General features: G+C 37.9%; 1 protein-coding gene across 1 annotated transcript; it reads left to right on the top strand.

The window, feature by feature from the left end:
* The first annotated feature begins 314 nt into the window (after positions 1–314).
* On the top strand, positions 315–18,268 carry LOC149839635 (ATP-dependent RNA helicase DEAH13-like). Its single transcript, XM_090004904.1, has 13 exons — positions 315–480; positions 3,247–3,660; positions 9,410–9,476; positions 9,767–9,848; positions 9,945–10,010; positions 10,128–10,177; positions 10,326–10,386; positions 10,468–10,872; positions 11,118–11,315; positions 11,467–11,697; positions 14,861–14,974; positions 15,098–16,309; positions 16,392–18,268. Exons 1-13 carry the CDS (start codon positions 315–317, stop codon positions 17,895–17,897), a joined length of 4,572 nt encoding a protein of 1,523 aa, XP_089861030.1. The 3' UTR covers positions 17,898–18,268.
* The last annotated feature ends 1,435 nt before the right edge of the window (positions 18,269–19,703 follow it).

Below are 19,703 nucleotides of genomic sequence, written 5' to 3'. Positions count from 1 at the left end.
ATGAACTCATTGATATATTACTCTTGAGAATCATACGAAACTTTGTAACGAATAAAAAGTTTTAAAATTTTCTCAAAATTTTGGGTTTGAGAAAGTTTAAAAAATGTTAGATTTTTTAAGAACGTTACATATTCGAACCAAAACTGACCTGTTGACATCCCTATTTTTTGCCCCCCCGCACATCTCAAGCCCCATCTCTCTCTCTCTCTCTCTCTCTCTCTCTCTCTCTCTCTCTCTCTCTCTCTTTCCCCGTCCTTCTCTACCATAATCGATGAAGAAACACTATCACAGGACACTCTGTTTTGCAGCCATCGATGAACGCCCTCCTCTGCAACTTCCTTCTATGCTCCATCTCCCTCCTCTCCATCATCGAACGCCCCTTCTTCATTGGGCCTGTTCCTTCAGGACAACCACTATCGAGGATCATCTGCCAAGTAGTTTACCAATCCACCACCACCATTGCCAAGGATCACCGTCACGGTTTCTCTTCCCTTCCTTTTTTTCGAGGACCCTCGTTCACTGACACTCTCTTAAACCCCACTTGCCTACTACAACCCAACACTATCTGCTTGACCTTCTTCAGACGATCCCCCTCATCTGCTTGCCCTTCATCCTCCTTTTTTTGCGTCACCTAATCTCCCTCCTTTGCTCACCCTTCTCTCTCTATATATGGGATGAAGTTTGCTATAGTCAATTGTAAATACAATTGACTAGGCAAATGCCGTTTTTTTTTTGTCTAACACCATAGATGTGATCTACATGTTTTATTTAGTAAGAACCAACTTTTGGATCACCAGAATCTGACAATGTACAAGTTTTTATGGCGATCAAAAATCAACATCTATGAATGCATCTATTTTTTCTGACTCATATAAACATTTTTCTTCAAAAAAACATGACCCAAGGGTGGATCCCTACCAAATCAAATATGCTAAACACATCTATGAGGTTAGATCGAGTCAATACATCTCACATCATGAGATTCCAATACAATCAGTTATATATATATATATATATATAATAGGGTAGCTGCCTACTGTGATCCGTTTTTGGACATCTAAAGGTTTTTTATATGTTTTTTTCTCAATTATGACTGTACATGTATTTTACATGCTTGATTTTATACTGAATCATCTAATGTCAACACTTGGATAGGTTTTTATAAGGTTTAAAAATCGACTGTAAAATTTCCCTAAATATTCAAGCTTAAAATTTCACATTTTGCCACTGGAAAAATGTGACTGAAGCGCTATTTTCTAGCAAACCAACCATGTTGGACCATAGTTGTCGGAAGCTTCTTAGCTAGGTGGGAAGCATGCTTCTAGAGACTTGCTTCGGAAGCGTGATACTCCTTGCTACCGAAACTTCATTTGAATCTTGACTCTCTCACACTTCTCTTATTCTTTCCACATGTATCGTCTATGCTTCGTATATGTTTTTTTCATGTTTTTTTGTGCTTCCTTTCAAGCTTTCACTCACTTTCCACGTGCTTTCTATAAATTGGTAATCAATCATTGTTAGATTTGAATAAAAAACTAATTCTTACATTCAAAATCATGAAATATAGTCATTTTTATTTGCTTCTTGTTCAATTCCTATTCAGTTCTAGTATTGCTTCCCTTTTTATAATTGCTCCGCTTTCAAATTGTAATCTCCATTCTCATTTATAAATTTTAAAATGCCTCGCTTCTTGCTTCCACTTATAGTATTATTTTCTGCTTCCGCTTCCTAGTCTGGCAACCTTTTGATGGACACATCTTAGAGGTTAGCTTTGAGACCATGATTTATGTAAGCTTGACTCAATTCTGTTGGAGGATAGTAGGTCAAATTCTCTGGTGGACCAATTTACGAATCGAGAACTCAATCAAAGTGAGGACACTCTTCGAAGGCCTATGCAAAGCATGAGGGGACGACAGAGGCTCGCCTATAGCTCATCACCCTAGCTTATATTTCTTGGGACCAAGATAGTGGTTCAATCAAATCGAATCCGTAGGCTCACATAGAGATCCATGTCAGATTCAGATCCATTAGATTTAAGGGATTTTTAAAAATAGATGGTTTGAGAGGGAGAGAGACACTTGTTGATAAAACCCATTTGTGATTTTCTTTCTTATTTTATTTGCTAATTTTTCTGAATTATTTATATTATTGAATTGGAGTTGCTTCCATATGCTTTTGTTTGCAAGTAACATAGTTTATTTGTAGCTGCTTAATTTTTTCTTAAATCGAGTCCTCTCAATTTACATAATGGATTAAGATCAATAACACACAAAGTGTTTGTTTTTATTATTTATTTTATTGGATCTAGCATTACCACGTATTTGGTTCCAAATTCATTCTTACCTCAATATTCATATCCAAACTCAAGTGTGCATCTACTACTAGCACTTTGGAATTGAACTTTGGACCGAACATATATGAACCAAGCAGCTACCCATTGCGTTTTCGAGTTTTCGGCCTGCTAATAGTTGGACTCAAACCAGATTCTAAAGACCCAACAGTAAAAATTTGGGCCCAGACCAATTTCATAAGATATCGGGTGAGATTAGGGTAGAATCAAGCCTTTGTGAGTCTGTTGCAACATTGAAAAACAAAAAGGTAGACATATATAAGGTTTAGAAGAAATAAGAGCCCTTTTCCGGTCCTACTGATCCTGACTCTGCCAATGGGTTTGTAAAACTTGTAAATTTTTAAGAGAAAATAAATAAAGGAATCACTTTAATTCGAATTAAAATGTATTTTCACCCTTTATTGTAAATTTGATGTGTTTTATATCCTTAATTTGATCCTTCTGACAAAAACAGTACAATGGTCATTTCAATAATTGTCATAAACAAAATAATATTAAAATATTCATTTTAATCATTTTAATAAGTTACAAACCCAATTAAGTATTTTTGGGGTGTTTCAAACTTAACACGACATATTTTAATGGTTCTCGAAATATTTCCGTAAAAAAGGTATTTTAGTCGTAAGATTAATCATGGATTTTTTTTATTTGGATAAAGTATTATTTTTAAAACCAAATAGTTTAATTCTACTGTTATTTTATTTATTTTTCCTATTTCATTATAGAAATTCTTTACTTTTATTTTTTTTAAATGTTTTTTTTTCATTTTCTTTTTTTCTCTTATTAAGTTCCTCGGTTCGTGCCCGAACCGGGTCCGATACGGACCCGATAACCCCCCTCACCCGATAAAACCCTAATCCGCTTTCTTAATCCCCCTCCTTCTTTACTATTCGCAGTCGCCCGCCCTCCTCGCGTCTGCTCCTCCTTCCTTCCCCGTTTGCATATCGGCCGGAGCCGCGCCGCCGCCGTGACCACCTCCTCCTCCTCCCTCCTCTCACCTTACTCCCCCGTCCGCGGGCCGTCAGAGCGGCGCCATCGCCGACGCCACTGTATCTTCCCTCGTTACCCTCCACCCTGCGCCACCGTCGTCACGATCTCTTTCTCCCTCTGTTTCCTTTCTTCTTTTCTCCCCCCTTCCTTTACTCTATCGCTACCGCCCCCCCTGTGCCGCCGTGAGACCTTGTTCCAGTGCCGACCATCGCCTGTCATCCACCTTACACGCGGGGAGCCACACGGGCACCACCCGTCGCCCTTGTCTTCTCTCCACCGGAGTTCGACCTCATTACGACCCGTGGATGCCATTCACCGAGGTTTGTTACTTCCCCTTTTTGCTACCTTAAACGAAATAGCAAGTCCTGTTAGGTTCCTTAATTTGATTTGCGAAGCTTGTGTGGTCGTGGGATTCTTTGTTACTGTGTCATGGAAAATTTCTTTTAGAATACGGGATACGAGTTGCTTAGGTCTGATACGTTTTTCTTTTTACTGCATTACATACCGAATTTCAATCTTTTTGAGTTGATCTGATGGTTGCAGCATGATATTTATGCCCTAACCACATGACCCTAATCAAGGTTTTCTCGAATTTTTGATATTTATGCCCTAACCGAATCCGTAACCGATCGGGATCATTTTTTTTCATGCTGAACTGCATGTATGCGTTAGTTTTGAATTCCTGTTTACTGTTTAGTTGTTTTAACCCGCTTTTGAGTTTGTTTTTTGCTTCTATGTTTTGACAAACTCCTCATTTGTGTGCCGATTCCCAGCATTGAGAATCGTGCAGGGCTTCTGTGTATAACAGCAGAGTTACCTTTGCATTGTTGATTCTTTTCTATATGTTTTTCGTGTTTTGGAATTGTTTCCAATAGTTATATGAATAAATATTTTGTTGGAATTGGGTACCTTGGTGTTTGTGCCATCACTTGGGGTGATGCACGGGACAATGTGTTGGTCGTGGTATGCTGTCCAAGACTGTGTTGGACTTGTTAGTATGCCGCTTGAGGGCTTTCGCAAATCGGGTTACTTAACTTAGTTTTTGTTTTTATCGCTCATGTGCGAGATCGGATAAGTTGTTCATTGTGTGTGCACATGTAGCGTTCTCTCCTTGTGAGAGGGACGAGTAGATTGTGTCGTGTAACACTGACACTAGACTTTCAAGTCTCCAAGCTTCATTCTACTTTTTGTCGCATAAAAAAGGTACGATTCCTAAACTAAAATTTGTAGGATGTTATTCATGTTGTATGGTAGAATCTCAAAATTTGTTTGTACGTACACTGAATTCGCACCACGTGCACAATGTTAGAAATTGTTAAAAATTGTTTTGGATTGCCTATACAATTGTGCTTGGAAGGTGCGTAACGGAGCTATTGCGTGATGCTTAGTGCTAAGCATTGATGCTGCTAAAAATGCCATGCAAAAAGAAATAAGAAAGATGCATATGCAAATACAAAAGCATGCAAATCGGGTAAATACCCGTGGTAAGTAAGTGATGCAAGCGCATCACATGTTATTTACTTTCTTAGATGCAACACTTTTCTACTCATCCACTCACTTAGATGTGGATATCTAGGACTGTTTTGCTGGAGTTTGGACATCATGCTGAGCATGATTTAAATGTATAAGAATAGAAGTGCTCTTATTTTTGTAGTTCGGAGACCATGCTAGTCATGGTTGTAGTTAGCAAGATATTTAAGTGTGTTTGCTGCATGTACATGTTTGATATTGTTGTGGTATGAATGATTGATTGTATTGGCATGTTTGATGTGACTGTATCTATGCTTGCATGAAGTTATTTTTTATTTGATTATGCCTTTTATGTGAAATTATATCATGAAAACATGCTTAAAATGAATATATCGTATTTGTAATTGTGATTTCATCTTTTTAAATATCCTTATAATGGGTGTAAATATGATGTGATAGTTTTACAAATGAAAATATTAAGTCATCAATGCATGTATAATAGTTCATGTGATTGCATTTTATATTAAGCATGATTGAAATTAAACCATGTATGCAATCATGTTAAAAAATTGAATCATGCATGTGAGCATGTATAATAAATCATGACATGATAAAGTCATGCATGAAAATGAATACAAATTTGTTATGAACATTCATGAGAACATGTGAATTTGAATTATGCAAATGACATAGATTTTTGATATCATGCATGAGAGTACGTAAATTTGAATTATGCAAGTGACAGATTTTTGATGTCATGCATGAGAGTATGTAAATTTGAATTATGCAAGTGACATAGATTTTTGATATCATGCACGAGAGTATGTAAATTTGAATTATTTAAGTGGCATAGAATTTGATATCATGCATGAGAGCATGTAAGTTTAAGTTATGCAAGTGACATAGACTTTTGAATTCATGCATGAGGGAATGAGAGGGTTATCTTGTGAGAATATAATGCTCGACTCTGATCTATGACTTAATAATAAAGATAACCCTGGAAGATGGGTTCATTTGAAGCGCTAGCAAGGCTGGGCTCTCTGAGATGGCTGGATCCGTTCTGATCTCGTGTCCTCTCAGGAGAGGGAAGGGCGGTACAAGCCTTGTGGGACATATTGTGTTTTGAGGGCTGAAGGCGCCTCTTGTCCCCATCCCACGAAGGTTACGGGATAGGTCTACCCATAGTTGCCAGTTGAAGAAGCGGGAGCAGGAAGCGAGGTACTTTCAAAATTTTAGGAAGCGGGAAGCGTGGTATGACATAGGAGCAAATAGGGAATCGTCTCGGAAGCGACCTGGAAGCGACCTAGGAAGTGAGGGATAAGCGAAAAAAATAAAAAAATATAAAAAAATGAAAAAATGGTGGAAGCGAGGGAGAAGCGTGATAGAAAGTGCGCTTCCCATAAAACGGAAGTGTGCTTCCCATAAAAGGGAATCATGCTTCCCATTAAAAAGTGGTGCTTCCCCACGCATTTTAGAAGCATGATGTTTCGTGCTTCCGATGTGCGCTTCGGGGAAGCACGCTTTCCCCACTTGCCTAGGCGCTTTTGGTAACTCTGGGTCTACCAGTGTGTCTTAGGTGGTAGTACCACAACTTTGCAGAGTTAGGGATGCATGTTCGATTTTTTGTAACCAATTTTGGTTTAGCGTAAGCCAAGACCTGGGATCATGGGTTCGTTCTCTCAACTGCTGCACTGCAGGGTTGAATCGCTTGGGAAAGATGCCATATGAGGGCAATAAAAAATACATAGAATAATGAATACTCCTATAGTGGTTTTTTGGATGTCTATATCCTCTTTTGTACCAGATGGGTTTGAATAACAAGAGAAACAATTAATTAGATTTTTAGGATAACCGCTTCTATGTGCATACTCATATATTGTGAATATGTAAAGTTTTTTAAGTTTGCACGATTAGTGCATATAAATTTTGTTACATGTGAATGAAAAAAAGACATGTTTATGCTTGGTCATATGATTTGACTTGTTGTTACAAGCCAATGACTTGATTGATGCACATGAGGTGCTTGTGTATGCAAGGCACACAAGAAGGGTCAAGATATGACCTGTTTCATTTTGATATCTAAATTTTAGTGTTCATAAATATTCTAATAAATGACTTATGAATTTATAATTGAAATAATACTTGCCTTAGTCATAAGTTTGACATGAGCATGTTGACTTTTGAGTATAAAGAAAGGGAATGATAGCATTGCATAATAGAGTGCATATTTGCTTCACTTTGGAGTATGTTATAAATTGTTGGTTTCATTCATTTATGCAAATGATTATCATGTATATGAATGCGTATGAAATTGAATGCCATGAATAAAAATGAGAATGATTTTGAGTTTTCATGCATACAAATAATGTAATTATGAATGCCATAAAATGAATGTTGGTTTACATGATTGAATATCATGTCTTATTATGATGTGGATTCCCTTGACTTTCATTTTCAAATGATGGGAATTTTACTTGATTGCATCATTTCAACTTGAATTGCATTCTTCAAGTTTAGTTTTGGTTTCCTACGGGCATGTGGTTCATGCCTTACAATATTCACAGATAACCTCGTAGAGGATTGAAGCGAAGCACGGGTTGCTACGTGGCTGAAGGCTCCACTCTTACCTAGTATGATTCCTGGAGCGATCAGGCAACAGTTTGAGTTGGTTAAAAACTAGTGTAAATTTTACTTTTGTCTGAATTCTTGCATTTAAAGAAGTGTAATACTTTGGAATGAGAACATCTTTTAAAATCTGTCATTTCATTCTTGTTATGTTTTTGTATATGGTTTAGAACTTTAAATGTTTACGGAACTCCTCAATTATCTTAAATCTTGATACATTTTGTCTTTCGCATTTCCTTTTTCTCATGAGAAGCCCTTAAAGTAATAGTTTCAATCAAGTTGTGCCTATGAATGATTCTGTACTGGATCTGATACTGGGAGTCTAATATACACTCGCGCTTGCCCTTAGGTGGGCTGTTTAGTATTTGGAACGGTTGGAATGTAGTCATAGATGAACTTGTTGGCATATTACTTTTGGGAACCATGTAAATTGTTTATATAAATAAAAAGTTTTAATTTTTTCTCAAAATTTGGGGTTTGAGAAAGTTTTAAAAAGGTTGGATTTTTGAGGGACGTTACACGGTCGGACCTACCCAAAACCCTATGGGCTTAGACTGGGTACAACTTTAAGGTTCCAATACCAGAATTGTGTCCCACTAGATCTAATATAACCCAGAACTAGATGGAGCCCCAACTTTTGTATTGTGTATATATTTTAAACCCCAAAAAATATCTATATCTATTTCTCTTTAAAAATTTGTGGATCTTAAATAGAAATAGGCATATACCTAGGTCCAAAGATTGGGGTAACCAATCGGACCCATCTCATTCGTTTTGAAACAAAGCCCATTCAGATACGAACCGGGTTGTGACAAAGACAAACCCGACTCGTTGATAGACCTACTTTAAGCCTCCTTAGTCCTTACCCCTCCTTACCTCTCTCAGTTTTACCTGCCATCGGACCTCTCTCTCTGGAGCAGCCAACAAGCCCTTCACGTCTTCACCGATTCCGGCCTCTCCATCTTCACCGCATTTGATCAACCCCAACGGTAAAATCTTAGTTTTCCTTTTTGGATTTCACAATCTAATTATCCAGAAAAGTGGTAAAAGTTCGGATTTGGTGGTGTCCTCCTGTTTGCAACTTCCCAATCTGTCCAACTTTTCTGAATAACTGGGTGAGTCCAAACACCATCTCAAGCGGCTAAATCAGCCACAATTTTTGTTGGAAAATTGATTGAAAGGAATAAATTTTCATCTATTGTTTATTTTCCCATCAATCATTCTCTCTCTCTCTCTTGGGAGCTACATGGGTGTTTTCGAGTTACCATGAAGAGGTTCACAAAGACATCGGTTACTATGATAGCTCCAATGATGGAATCCTTGCATGCATAGGAATCTGATTACTGCAAGCCTTTCACAGTTTAAAATTTAAATCCCATCGTGTGAAAGAAAAGGACCTAGAATTCATTTGTTTTTTCTTATTATAATATTTTTCTTGTGATTGAAGCTACATGGATTCATTTGCTTATTGGACATTTGGAGGAAATTTTGCGTGGGCTTGTTTCCTAAGTTACCATTATTTGAATTGGTTGGTTATGCAACTGCTGGGGATCTGTTTTGATATGTCTTGGATATGAATTCAATATCTTTCATTCTTTGAGTAAGTGCGTGCCTGGATACACTTTCACTTTTTCTAGAAAATTGAGATGATTTCGATATTACACTGTCCTCCGTTATCCTAGTGTCTTGGATAAGTGGGTGAATAAAAAAAACCTTAATTAGTGTGTCTTAGTTACTGGCGAGTATGACCACTCTCTGTTTTCATCTTTTGTCGGGACTGAGAAAATTGTGATTTAGTTTAAATAGTTCATTGATTTCAGATGCCAAGATTGTTATCATAAGCATGAAACTAGTTATTTAACTTATGAAACCATTCTTCCATGAATTTTCTCGTTGGCTGGTTAATTGGTTGACTTATTGTCTCCGTTAGTCTTCTCTTGGTTCTCTTGTTGATTGCAGATCTGTATTTTGTAGAGCAACAACTGAAAATGGATGGACCGGTGGACTTAGTAGAATCAACAAAAGTTTTTCTTGATGAATGGTGAACGTCGCCCCTTATTATCTTCTTTCTTTTTTATGTTATGTCGATTTGAGTTTAAGAGTTGGTCGGACCTAATTACTTGTCATTACGTTCCACAATTTGCCAACACTGAAAATTGTAAAGCTTTTAACTCTTTTTCTAGCTATTAACTTCCCTCATGCAATCTGGTTAAATTATGTTCAGCATCACCTTCTATTTGTGCGTGCTTCATTGCTCTAAGTAGTAACTTTTACGGATCAATGATCTAATATGCTTTGATTTGATGTAGTTGTTGCACTTATGTTTGGCAGTTTTGAAAACCATGATGGTTGCAATGCACTTGTCTTGCCCGGAAAGAAAAAGAAAAAGAAAAAGCATAAATGCACAAATCAGGTACTTGATATATATATATATATATATATATATACACACACACACACAATTGTGTTGTTGGTAGCTCGTAATTTCTGATGTCTTACATCTGTGAAGGAAAATCAGAAGCAAGGGGAGCCAAAGTTAAGCAAATCACAGAAGAGGAAATTAAAGCAGTTGCAGGCATGAAATACTTTATTTTCACAATGTTGAGAATTTTCTTCATTATCCTTAGATGTTTTTCAAGCTTCCTGTGATTAGTGGTTAATTCTTTAAGCAAATTTCTTCTTACTTGTGCAGGAGGAGAAAGAAAAAAGGGCACGGCTGGCTGAAAGCTACCAGACCTTACAGTGTGTTACTACTTCAGTATTATGTGTTTCTTTCTACCAACAGCACCACCACAATTTCATTGTCCCTGAGAATCGGCTTGCTTTTTTGTTTGGATAGGATTTAGAAGATAAAACAATCTGTTAACTTTATCTCCTTTTGTATTTTCAGAAAGCACCGAATTCAGGATGATGCATATAGTTTGTTGTATTCTTCAGGAAATATTGCACAGGTGTTTATGCGAGGTTGCTTCTTTGTTATTAGTTGCTTCTGTATAGCGCAGCATAACTGAAAGATATTCTCAAAATTACAGGTAGAAACTATGAAGGAAAAACTCAGAAGAGCAATGCAACTTTCTAGAGCTGGGCTGGAAGTGCCACAAGATGTGCCTCTTCTCAAGAAGAGAACTATTTCAGATCTTTCCTATATGGAGCCACCTTCAAACATGAATGGCTGTGTCAGCATTGGAAACCATCTGCATCAAGATAAAGAAAAGACTTGTTCTCCAGAATCATCAAAGCTAGAGAATGTTGAGTTGAAAACCTCACTCCTGCTGGAAGAACATCAGATGCCGGCTTCTGTTAATAAGGAAACTGTTTTGTCAAGTTCTCTTTTATTATCTCAGTGTTCATCTGGCGAAGGGCTTGATGCCTGCACAAGTAACCAAAGTAAAGGTTTTTCAAGTAGCTTAAATGGGAAAGAGAGCATCGAACCACAAGTATGATTTGCACTGCATATAGCAAAATTTGTCTACTACAAGATTTTTCTTCACACTTTATTTGCAGAGATGGTGACTGCCCATGTTTTCTGATGAATCTCTGAGAAAAGAGTCGTTTTTGACTTTCTAATAGAAAACCCCTTTGATGTTGATATGTGGGTTACATTTATATGCAATTCGTTCTGGTATATGTCTATTCTCCTGCTTCAGAATTTTGTGTTGATGTTTTTGAGCCATGTTTTCAGAATGTAACCACCACTGGTCATCATCAAGGTCAGAAGTCCTTCAATGTGCATGTTGTGAGACCTGCAGATGTTGAAGAAAAGAGGACCGATCTTCCAATAGTCATGATGGAGCAGGAAATAATGGAAGCTATCAATGGGCATTCTGCTGTGATTATTTGTGGAGAGACTGGATGTGGTAAAACTACACAAGTGCCTCAGGTATGCTTTACACTGGTCCTTCTTTTGTTGTTTTTGTCCATTTCAAGTTTAGAATTTTTATTTCTATTGGCATATTTCTTTTTTTAGCTTCTTTTGCCAGTTAAATAATACACATACATAAGTTTCTTTTGCTGCATTTTATGCTTTGCAGTTCCTATATGAAGCTGGTTTTGGTTCAAAGGCATGCCCTGCATCGGGAGGGATAATTGGTGTTACTCAACCTCGCCGTGTTGCAGTTCTTGCCACGGCTAAGCGTGTTGCCTATGAGTTGGGCCTTAAGTTGGGGAAAGAAGTTGGTTTTCAAGTTAGACATGACAAGCGGATGGGTGATTGCAACTCCATCAAGTTTATGACTGATGGGATTTTGCTTCGAGAAGTTCAGGTAGGCAGGTATCTAATGGCATCGTATTCCTGGAGGTATCATGGAAATTACTGTTCCTTGATTTTTCAAGGCATGCAGATTTACATGGCCCAGCAGCTTTTTAACTTGTTTTTATTCTCCGAGGATGCTTCTGATTTCTTGCCCGATGTTTCCAGTCATTAAACATTACACACTATGTAGTTGATGTTTTGATCGCCGATATTTAGATCTGCATTGTAGTACCCAGGCCCAGCCATTTGATTGTAACAGCTGAAAAATCCTGAACAATTGTCTCCGTGGCACTTCTTTCAAGTTACTGCAGTCCTATTAGATGCATGCTTTCAAGCTTTTAAACTGTAGAAGCTTTAATGCATTTTTTTTCTCTGTATACTCTTGTAACATCATTTAATGGTGGCCCATTTGTGAGAGGATGGTAAGGTAGATTGTTTATTGTTACTTATCTTTAATGTTACAGCTGTTGTCCTGGGGGTACGAATTTGGATGAAATCTTGTATCAATGACTGTTAAAATTTCAAACACAAAAGTACAATAGAATGAGAAAGAGAGAAATTAGATTTCTAACATATTAGTTACGTTTGTATTGTTTGGTTAATTCGTTTCTGACCATTAGAACAGAGAAAAGGATCTTTTGCCCCAGGTTAACAATGAAAAACACAAAAACAAAGTACAGTAAAATGTCTATAAGAAATCAGCTAAAGAGCTAGGTTAGTTGATAATATATAAACTGACATAGGTTGTATCATGTTGTACCAGTTGTGTTAGTATATTTATTGGAAAATATATGTAATTTTTTACTGCAGATTAACAATGGTAAATTACAAACAATAAAGTAGAATGTGTTATGCTCAAAATGTGCAATTGTGTGCTATGTAGTCAAAAGCGTTAGGCGGTGCCTTGTCGGTAGACCCCCAAAAAGATTAGTCGAGTACTGGGCGGGACTAGTCGGTATTCCAATTAAAATATAAAAAGTACACAAAATATACATAAAAATATGTTTAATTCTTTTACTAATAAGATATTTTCATTACACAAGTACAAAATTATACATGCTTTCACAAAATATATTAATATACATAGAAATAATTGCACACACACACACACATATATATATATATATATTCAATTATTCATAACATATTCATTATAATAAACAAAATATGCTTTCAACCTTTCACAAAAGCACAATAACACATACATATATAATTAACTTATTACATAATTCATAATACTAAACATGCTTTCAGGATTTTATAGAAAAATTTATAAGAAACAAAATAACACACATATATAGAAAATATAATCAATTAAAATTAACTGTGCATGCTTTCATGATTAAAACAAAGTAGCACACACACACACACACACACACACACATATATATATATATATATATATAATAACTAAGCATTTTTTTCATGTTTTCACATAACAAATCACACAAACACATGCACATATATATAATTATATATATACAAAAAATAATATATATAAGAATAATGAATGACTAAACTGCCCTTTTGCCTAGGAGGAGGCAGTTTAGTCGCCGACTAGGCGCCTTAGTCAGTGCCTAATCAGCAAAATTGGTATCCTTTAAGGTACACACCTAGGAATTGCAAAGCCTAGGTGTTTTACTTACGCCTAGACCGACTAGGCTTGACAACATAGATTGTGTGTGTGTGATGCCTAGGAGGAGGCAGTTTAGTCGCCGACTAGGCGCCTTAGTCAGTGCCTACTCGGCAAAATTGGTATCCTTTAAGGTACACACCTAGGAATTGCAAAGCCTAGGTGTTTTACTTACGCCTAGACCGACTAGGCGGCCTAGTCGGAGATTTTGACAACATAGATTGTGTGTGTGTGCGATGCATGCATTGGGGATGTGCAGTTGTGTATGTGGTGGTACTCGAGCATGCTTATATGTGTGCACACATGCGTGCGCTTGCACATGCACATGCACATGCACATGCGCATGCACATGCACAATAGTATCAGACATTGTACTTGGCGATTTATTTGCCAGTCTGTTTGGTTTCCTTGAAGAGAAGAGGAATTATACCAATTCTAATGATACTTTCTGATCTTGATCTCAGCGGGAGATGAGACTTTCAGATTTTCTTTCAGTGTGTAAAACAATGATTGCCTAATTCCAGTGGTCTTATGTTATATTCATAAGAAAAGAACATGAATTAAGGCAGTTGAAAACTTCTTGTTCCATGATTTATGTTAGCTCTTTGTACTTCCTATGATTAGCCTGTCCTAACCACCTATTGGTGAGCATCTTAGTTCCATGATTATAAATAACTTGGTCTCTTTAATGGGAAAAGGTGCAACTGATGGTTTGTATTACTTGTTAGCTTTATTGCCATATTGTTCTATGATGTTTGTGGCATTGTTGTTCTCTTCAAGAATTATATTCTGGACTTGACAAATTTTTTTTGTTGGAAGCTGTAACCGTGACACGGAGGTTCATCTGCCCCTACCCGTGTCGACATGGGTACAGGTAGTGGGTGCAGTGCGGGTATGCTGCGGGTTGGGTCCCTCACTGCGCCAGGCTGGGTCTAATGCAGACCCAAACCTCAGAAAAAAAAAACAAAAAACAAAAAACAAAATCGCCCCCTCTGGCTATCAACTTTCTCCTCTTTGTCTCCCTTTCTCTTGCTTGCTCTCTCGATTTACTCCTCTCTATCTCACTCTCTCTCTTATTCTTCTTCTCGCTGCAACAAACAAAGAGAAAGAGAGTACATCCTCTTCTTTTTCGTCTCGCTGCAACAGACCGAGAGGGAGCGAGAGAGTACGCCATTCTCCTTTTATAACTTGGTTAAACCAAGTTGGTTTTGTTGACCAGGTTTGGATAAATTCAAACCTGGTGAACGAAGCTAAAAAATGATCTTTAAAAAACACATTTTTTGTTTTCAATGAAGCTAAAAAACAACTCTCTCTCTCTCTCTATATATATATAGTCGTGTACCTGTATGCTCATTTTTTGAAATTGTCGTGTCCTACCCGCACCCGTGCCTGTACCCAGGTGACATAGGTTGGAAGTAAGCACCAAGAATGAATAATAATATGATGCATCTCATTCTTGAATTTTGCTATACCTTTAATATCTGGGTTGATTTGCATTGTTGAACTCAGATGCTGGATGTGCAAATTTGTAATTTTGCAGAGTGATTTTCTTTTGAAACGTTACTCCATCATTCTTCTTGATGAAGCTCATGAGAGGAGTTTGAATACAGACATACTGATTGGAATGATATCCAGGGTGATACAATTGCGCCAGGTGTGGTTCTTTTGGCCTTGCTTTTCTCTTGGTTGTTACTGTCTCCTTTTTTTGCTATTTCTCCATGCATTTCTTTCTTCCTTTTGTTTTTTTTCCCATTTTAGTGTTTCCTTGCATTTTCAGAAATTATATGAAGATCAGCAAGCGAAGATTCTTTCTGGAGTCCAAATTAAACCTGAGAATATGATACATCCTTTGAAACTTATTCTCATGAGTGCTACTCTGAAGGTGGAAGATTTTATTTCCAACAGGAAGTTGTTTCATGTGTCTCCACCAGTTATAGAAGTCCCAACAAGGCAATTCCCTGTAACCGTTCATTTTTCAAGGAAGACAGAGTTGGTAGACTATATAGGCCAAGCTTATAGGAAGGTCTTGCAGATACACAGAAAGCTGCCACCTGGTGGCATTCTTGTATTCCTGACTGGACAGAGGGAGGTGGAGTACTTGTGTAGAAAGCTAAGAAAGTCTTCCTTCTTGTTGAAGAAAAAAGGCACTGAGCATAAAACATGTGATGCAAATGCTAAAGAGGATGTGGATCCTCTTTATGATGATGAATCCAAGGGTATACATGAAGCATTTGAGATTCGTGATCGGCCAGCAGACCATCAGATGTATGGGTTGCATATTTATGAGGAAGAAGAGCATGATGATTCAGGGTTGCACTTTGATTCCTCTGAAGTAGAAAGTGAGAACATGCATTACACTGACGATGATGGTGGTTCTTCTGAGGATCTTACAAATGATGTACAGACAGATGCTTCACAAGATGTTCTTAGAGACCCTGAGAGCGTATCATCACTAAAAGCAGCTTTTGAGGCCTTGGCTGATAATTCACAGGTTTTCAATCCCAAGGAGAACCTTAGATCATCTCACACAGCAGCTACAGAGGGTCTTGTTGTTTCTCATAATAGAACAGGGTCTTCAAACGTTGGTCCCATGTATGTCCTACCCCTTTATGCTATGCTACCTGCTGCTGCACAACTTCGTGTATTTGGAGATGTGCCTGAAGGCGAGCGGCTTGTGGTGGTTGCTACAAATGTTGCCGAGACCTCATTAACCATTCCTGGAATAAAATATGTAGTGGACTCTGGAAGAGAGAAAGTGAAAAACTACAATTGTGTTAATGGCATGGCAAATTATGAAATTCAATGGATAAGCAAAGCATCAGCTGCTCAGCGTGCAGGACGAGCTGGGAGAACTGGGCCAGGCTATTGTTATCGACTCTATTCCTCCGCGGTTTTCAGTAACATATTTTCTGAATTCTCAGATCCTGAAATACTAAAAACGCCGGTTGAAGGTGTCTTACTGATCATGAAATTTATGGGTATTGATAAGGTCAGTCATGATCCAGTGCTTTGTCCTTTTAGTTTTCTCCCATCTGATGTTATAAATGATGATAACTTCTAATTTGCTGCAGGTGGCTAATTTCCCCTTTCCCACACCTCCTGACAGTGCTGCATTGGTAGAAGCAGAGCATTGTTTGAAGGTTCTTGAAGCTATTGACCATTGTGGTAGACTCACACCCATCGGGAAAGCCATGGCACAGTACCCAATAAGCCCTCGCCACTCTCGTATGCTGTTGACTGTTACACAACAACTGAGGCAGGGCAGACCCATCAGAGCAAATATAGTTTTGGGGTATGCTGTTGCTGCAGCTGCAGCCTTGAGTTCTGTCAATCCTTTCATTTTTCAATTTGATTCTGAAAGTGGTATTAAAGAGGATGTGGATCAAGATAACAATAACAAAAACATGGAAAATGATTCTTATGAGATATCCTTGAAGAATGCAACAGTTGATAATAAAGTTCCTGATAAACAGACCAAACTCAGGCGAAAAAAACATAAAGTTCTTGCGAAGGCTGTTCGTGAGAAATTCTGTAATCCTAGCAGTGATGCTTTGACTATAGCTCATGCATTGCTGCACTTTGAGCTTGCAGAAAGCCCATCAGAATTCTGCACAAATTATCTGTTGCACTTCAAGACAATGGATGAGATGTCCAAATTGAGAAAACAACTCCTCATGTTGATCTTTCATCAAGGTATGAATAGTTTCCAGGAGGAGTTTTCATGGACAAATGGAAACGTTGATGATGTGGAGTGCGCCTGGAGGTCTTCTGTTGGTAAGCCTCTTTCGCTGAATGAAGAAGAGCTATTGGGGCAAGCTATCTGTGCAGGTTGGGCAGATAGAGTTGCTCGGCGCATTAGAAAAGTTTCTGAAGTATCAGATGGAAAGAAAAAGTCAAGTTCTGTTAGATATCAAGCTTGTATGTTAAGTGAAACCGTATACCTTCACCGTGCATCATCTGTTGCTAGATTTGCTTCTGAGTTTGTGGTATACAATGAACTGGTTAACACATCTCAACCATATATGCATGGGATAACGAGCGTGAAATCTGAGTGGCTTGTTAGACATGCAAAATACCTATGCAGTTTTTCTGAGCCACTTTCAGATCCCAAACCTTATTATGAACCTGTAAGTGACCAAGTAATGTGTTGGGTGACCACGACCTTTGGTCCTCATCTTTGGCAGCTTCCACTGCACAGTTGCCCGTGCAAGAATGAGAAGCTTCAAATTTCTGTGTTTGCTTGTGCCTTGCTTGAAGGGAAAGTGCTTCCATGTTTGAAATCAGTGCAGAAGTGCTTGTCTGCGGTTCCATCTAGCATTTTGATTCCAGAAGCAGCAGGGCAGCGGAGGATCGGGAATCTTCTCAATAAATTAAAGAAGGGTTCACAAGCCATTGATAGCCGTGCTATGCTTAGAGAATTTTGGAAAGTGGATTACAACTTTTTGCATTCTGAGATCATGGGTTGGTTCCAGGAGAAATATCATAGTTTGTTTGAACTAGTGTGGGAACAGATGCATCATGAAGTTATGCAAGAGGCAGATCAGCTATTTCCAAAAAGAACAAAGAAAGGAAAATAGAATTTGGTCATTCTTTGCTGCATGCTGTTTGGAGGACCATGAAATTCAATAGAGGTTGATCCTTTTTGCTGTCACCTTTTCTGAGGCTTTCTTGGCTTTTACTTAAATTATGAAGTCTGACTTTTCCCAGATTGAAGCACCGATAGGATAAGTAATCAAAATTTTGTTCCCTAGGGAATCAACTAGATTTTGTAGTTCCTGGTTGATTCAAAGTGCATCCCATGGGAAGCTGACTGAACCACCTAGTGCGAATATCGGGTACATTCTCAACTCATGCGTGAGTACTGAGATGTATTTATGTTCACATAAAATGTCCATGTGGATGAAAAAAGAAAAAGCATGAAAGCTTGCTGTAAAATTCTGTTAGAATTGGTCCTATTTAGTGTTCACTATATCTATTTTTCTTCAAGGCTTTGCTGATTATAGTTGGTAATGTTTCAAATGACTAAAACAAAGAGAATGAACGTAATATTTTAACTCACTATAAATTTACAGAATCAACAATCACCTCTTTTTATTGTCTTTTCAATAGAAATGGTGATATGATAAAAATTAAAATTCATGTTGCAGTAAGGCTTTTCTGGTGATCGAAGTATTATAGTCAATTAACTGTTAAGCAATTTCATGATAAGAAGCCGCCCAAACTACATAGCGACCCTAAATCATTGAGATTGGTTAGAGCCTTAGAAGGTGTTCTTGGTATTAAGGTCACAAAAAAGATGTACACGTCCTATAGTTGGTCATTCCTTTGCCATGAAAACTCCTCCTGGGAACGTGATTCATCTGGGCTCATCGGACAAAAATCAATCAGATAAACGTGATTCATCTGGGCTCATCGGACAATAATCACACCAAGATTCCGCCTCCAGCATCCCAACATAAAAGTTTCATCAAAGAAAAGGATGACCTCCCTATACAACTTGTATTGTTGAAACCCGAGGGGCAAGCTAACATGTCGACTGCTTGATTACAGAAAGAAAAGATCATGTCATCAAGCTTAGTCGTGAGTTCGTCATTCCACTTCTCATTCTAAAAAAGACCAATGTGCTCAAAAAAAGGCAACCATGGGTCAGGGCAAAGTCACATGAAAAGGAGGGTAAAGCCATCCAAAGTCCAAATCTCTTTGATAAGAAGGGACCCTTAGCAGCCAATCATACAAATCCCAAATCAGCTCTACCTTGTTCGACACGATGCAAATGGTCTTGAAGGCTCGGTTTACCTTTAGACACTAGCTTGACCTCGTTCGGTAGGATACACTGCCGTCTTCATATCCCATTTGTCCTGGATACTAGCTCGACCTAGTTCAACCAGACTATAAACGGTCTTCACATCCCAGTTGTCTTTGAAATGGTTTGACCTTGTTCAGCAAGACCCAAAATAGTCTTGACAATCTAATTAACCTTGAGTCCAATAGTCATAGAAAGAGGGTAAAGCTTTATTATGATGGTGGGTATATCATTGAAATGTCATTAAAGGTCAAAGATCTTCTCTAAAAAAAAATTCAACTGTCTTCAAAATAGTTTTTTCTGCTCCCTGCTCTCGAGAGTCTACCACATAAGACATCAAATTCTTAGGATAAGATAGAGCAGTGATACTGTGAGGCTAAGGTACTTTAATCCAATAATTCTATCCCATGAGCATATAATGATTAATTATAGAGGCATGGGATTATTAACAATGCATAAATGTCAAGCTTGTGGAACCCACCTAGGCCACCGACTCTCCAAGAAAATTGTTAGATGATGAATACCATCAAGGCTAATCTACTCCATAGGATGGCCCCCTGATGAGTCTTTTTCTTTTATT

The sequence above is a fragment of the Nuphar pumila genome, chromosome 4 (genome assembly GCF_984573655.1).
Source record: "Nuphar pumila chromosome 4, dmNupPumi1.hap1.1, whole genome shotgun sequence".
NCBI classification, from domain to species: Eukaryota; Viridiplantae; Streptophyta; class Magnoliopsida; order Nymphaeales; family Nymphaeaceae; genus Nuphar; species Nuphar pumila.
The sequence above is the reverse complement of the archived record's forward strand: the minus strand, read 5'-3'. Positions and strand labels throughout refer to the sequence as shown.